Below are 4355 nucleotides of genomic sequence, written 5' to 3'. Positions count from 1 at the left end.
TAAACAAGCGGAAAAAAGAGGGAACATACATACAATCATGTTGATTAGCTCTAGTTAAACGGATTTGTGGGCAGGTATGCTTGATTGGCCGAAATTGACGAAAATAGAGGTGCATGCATCCAGATTGTGGAAAAGAGGGACAAAGAGATGCATGCGATGGCCGGCTCTAATTAAATGGGCAGGTAATTAAGGAATATTGTGGGGGGAAATACTGACCCTAGTAGCTATATAATTAAGATGGCCTGTAATATGCAATAAGATTGAGATTTCGGATTAGCACCCACCCTTGACACGGGGCGCTAGTGCCTTAAGGGTCGCAGACCCAAACATGGGTGTTGCGGCCTCCCATTCACAATGCCAATGACACTTCCAAGTACATAGAGATATCTAGCCTCACGTCCAGCTCGACGAAATTGTTTTTTTATATTTTCTCTGCGTTATCACGGTTCAGTACATATGTACGATGTTCTGGTCGAGTTCGCCGCCTTGGCATTGCCCATGTTCAGACGTATTTGTAATTAGGTGAACACCATGACCACCATTGACAAGAGTCAGAAGGATGATAAACAACGATATGAATGGGGTACCATGTTCAAATAGAAAAACCTAGAAACAAGAGAGAACGATTTTAGTATTTTGGCATGTAAAAAGAATGTCATTGCAATGCACGGGCATGTTTGCTTCAGGTGATCAATTGTTTTTCACTTAGCATTGGGTGATTGATGAACCAATTATGCCAGTAATCTCCCTAATTATAGAGAATATGCAAAACCGAGTCAAGATTTTCAAACATACAAATAGTATCACATTTCATTCTTCATTCTTCAGCAAGGCAAACACGGGGACTACATGGCAACAACACCAAAATTTAGTTATCCATTTGCTTTAGCCAAGATAACTGAATCCAGGTGACTTTTCAAACATGCAAATTATGTTACGGTTCATGCTGCAACACACGGGCAATTAAATACAGAGGGGCAATTATTCGCTTACTAGGGATAGTGAGATGGGGAACGAGAAGAGAGACAGTGCTTGAAGTTCGTCTCGCAAAGACAATGTCTTCTTTTTCTGAGAGTGTGTATGTTTGTGTAGGCAAGTCCTTATCTTTGGGGCTTTGGGCCAAGCCAAGATAGTGCAAAAAACAATTACAAAAAAAATATAATTTAAAAACATTCTTAAAACAACATCTGTTAAAAACATATTCCTTGTTAGAGAGATGTTTCAATTTAGTAAAAGCGTTAACTATTCTTAAAAAGGTGTTCCAATATTTATGTAACCATTAACTTTTATTAAAAATAAGATAATTCTCACTTTTAACCTTACCATTGACATTTACTAAAATTGGATATACAAAGATGCACAATGGCACATGAAGCAGGATATTTTAGACTAACCACACGCTTTATTTATATTGCTCACTAATGTTTTGAGGAATACACGTTTTTATTTGGCATATGAAGTAGGTTGTGGCCCTTTTTTCGCCCAGTGCAACCGACACTTGTACTAGTAGTAAAAAAACCCTCTAGGTGTAGTATTTGCTCTATAATATCTGTGCCCCTCCACAACCCATCCCCCAAAATAGTCATGTCTTGGATACGCAAGGATTTTTACGAGTTTTTGTAGCACAATATAGACGCAGGCGTTTATACATACGCACATACACTTATCACTACGAATGCACACATGCACACTCCACCCTTATGAGCACCTTCGAGACTGAGGTGGCACATCATCTTGAGATTGACGAAGTCGTCACAGACACCTTCGCTATCGATAGGAACGTGTCTTCCCATTGAACACACATCGCCGGAAGACCTAAAATAAATTCACAGAAATATGAGCACCGGTGTAAAGTCTAGGACTTGATCCTGGGGGCTGAGAATATCACTGTCCTCCTAACCATCATTCACGGGGTTGGTTTGCAATTTTTACGAGTTAGTTGAACGCCTCTAGGTGTAGCATTATTTAATTAGGTGAACAATTTCCACAAGCTACCTGAAAATTTCCACTAAATATTGTTTCTTGCTAAACACAATTCTTGCAAATTTCCGAACCTTTCAGATAGAAGATTTTTTTTTTGAGACAGTCAATAAAAAACATGGCCCTTAAAAAAACATGGGCTGGTCCGGGTCATTAGCATCCCCCAGAAAATAACAGCCTGGGCACTGTCGCCGTGGATGCAAAGACGGCCCAATAATTGGCCCAAGTGGCTGATATAGGCGTACCTCAAAACCCTAGGCCTCCATATATAACTTGACTCTCCGCAATTCCCTGTCTCCGCCGCCGCAGCTTCCGTCTCCCGGATTTCGCCGCCGCCGCAGCCGCAGCAGCTCGCCGCCCACGCCTCCTACCCGTCGACGAGATGGTACGCTGCTTCTATTCTTCGTCCCTCCTTTCATACAAACACCCAAAACATGTTTCCTTTGCTGATTCTCCGCGTAGATCTGCGGAATACTGTAGAAATTGTTCCTTTCAGAGGATCCCTGGTTACGTATTCTTGGTGGATTTGTTCCGGCGAGATCCTAGTGTGTGCTTGATGCTAAATCGCAAGGTCCTAGCCGTGTCAAAGTCGAGCACCATCGAATCCTCTTGGTCCATTTGCGTTATATCCTTCGGTTGCCTGCCAATCATCTGTTCTTCCGTTCGATTGGAACTTGCGGGTATCCGATACTGTAACAAGCCTTGTTCATAATATGACATGGAGTAGTTCGGATCAAAAGTTAACTTTAGTAAGTCCCAGAGTCAGATGACGGCGCTTTAGTGGAATGTTACTAGTTGCATTGTCTCGAAAATGACTGTATTTAGTTGTCATTGTTATTTCTTTGTTGATTTGATACGCGATACTTTACTCATCAAACCTGCCGTGCTGTTTAGTAGTACTTTTGAGTTGCCCAACAACCCTGGTTATATCACGTTGATTAGTTTTAGTAAGCAGTTGTGTAATTTTTTGCTTTTGCCATTTCTTCTCAGACGAAGCGCACCAAGAAGGCTGGAATTGTCGGCAAATATGGTATGAAATTATGAACCTTTGCTATTCTCTTATTCATCCATTTTTGGTACTTCCTGAAACTAACCTGCACAATTATAGGTACCCGTTATGGTGCCAGTTTGCGTAAGCAGATCAAGAAGATGGAGGTGTCTCAGCACTCCAAGTACTTCTGTGAGTTCTGTGGGAAGGTATATCTTCTATCACCCTGCCTGTGTATCATTTCATATCAGTTGTGGCCCATATTCCGATGCTTGTTGATGTTCATCATGATATGTTGTTTTCATTGTTTACAGTTTTCTCCTATGGCAGCATTATTTTTCTGTGTCCATCTTGAACTTCAGTTCATATCTTGAGCTAGGCTATACCTATATATAATATCTTGTATGCTTTTTGGTAGTATCATTTTGCAAGGCTATGTGAATGATACATTTATTTATTTATGTTCCAGTTTGTTAGTTTGTATAGTTCCATCATAGAAACAAAAGGGACATTTATCTGGTTTGGACATCTCACCATATACTGCATGTTCCCAACTGTAGAGTAGTTTGATCACAGCAATCTGTTCTGTAACTGTTTGTTACTCCATTTGCTACCAGTGCTTTAATTTTTGTTATATATCCTAAAAGTCCTTTGTCTTGATACTCCGTTTACTGTATACTCTTACCAGTTTGCTGTGAAGAGGAAAGCAGTTGGAATTTGGGGATGCAAGGACTGTGGGAAGGTGAAGGCTGGCGGTGCTTACACCATGAAGTATGTTCTCATCATCTGCTTCTTATTCTTTCAAAATTATTTGCCCAACTTTGCTGATCTTGCAATATGTGTTTGCAGCACTGCCAGTGCGGTCACTGTCAGGAGCACTATCCGTCGCTTGAGGGAGCAGACTGAAGCATAAGTTGCTACTAGTGTTTTGTCCTAGTGAATCATCTGGGATTTTGCAGTTTAGACGATACTTTGGATTCAGTTCTGTTGGCTGTTTAGTCAAGGATTATCTTTGTACTTGGTGCGATGATGTTCTGTTATGTTATTCTCTCACCCTTTTTTTGCCTGAGATTTACTGTGGATTCTGATTTGCCTTCTGCTATCCGTGCTCTAATATTTGCACAAGCGAGATGTGACCCACCTTCTCAGACTAGGGCGTCCACTTGGTTGGTTGTTTTCTTTTTCATGATCAACTGCACGCTTCTGAAAACTGTGCTTAGCAGTCAGTTTAAGTTGGCTAGTTTTTTCTTACCCTTGCCAGCATTTTTTTCTGCAAAGGAAAGCAAAAGAGAGTTGCTTAGTTAATTAACAAAAAATACCATCAGCAGACCGCCAGAGTGGCACAAACTTTGAGGGCCTTGTTGGGACAATGCGTCGACATACAATG

At 41.0% G+C, this 4355-nt stretch overlaps 1 protein-coding gene across 1 annotated transcript; it reads left to right on the top strand.

Moving 5' to 3' along the window:
* Positions 1 to 2192: 2192 nt before the first annotated feature.
* LOC123160423 (60S ribosomal protein L37a-1) lies at positions 2193 to 4037 on the top strand. The gene is made up of 5 exons (XM_044578241.1): positions 2193 to 2365; positions 2971 to 3010; positions 3089 to 3177; positions 3657 to 3739; positions 3818 to 4037. The coding sequence occupies exons 1-5, from the start codon at positions 2363 to 2365 to the stop codon at positions 3879 to 3881; spliced, it is 279 nt and encodes a 92-aa protein (XP_044434176.1). The 5' UTR covers positions 2193 to 2362; the 3' UTR covers positions 3882 to 4037.
* Positions 4038 to 4355: the final 318 nt, after the last annotated feature.

This window comes from Triticum aestivum, chromosome 7B, assembly GCF_018294505.1.
Source record: "Triticum aestivum cultivar Chinese Spring chromosome 7B, IWGSC CS RefSeq v2.1, whole genome shotgun sequence".
NCBI lineage: Eukaryota > Viridiplantae > Streptophyta > Magnoliopsida > Poales > Poaceae > Triticum > Triticum aestivum.
This window is presented reverse-complemented; position numbering and strand designations above follow the sequence as displayed.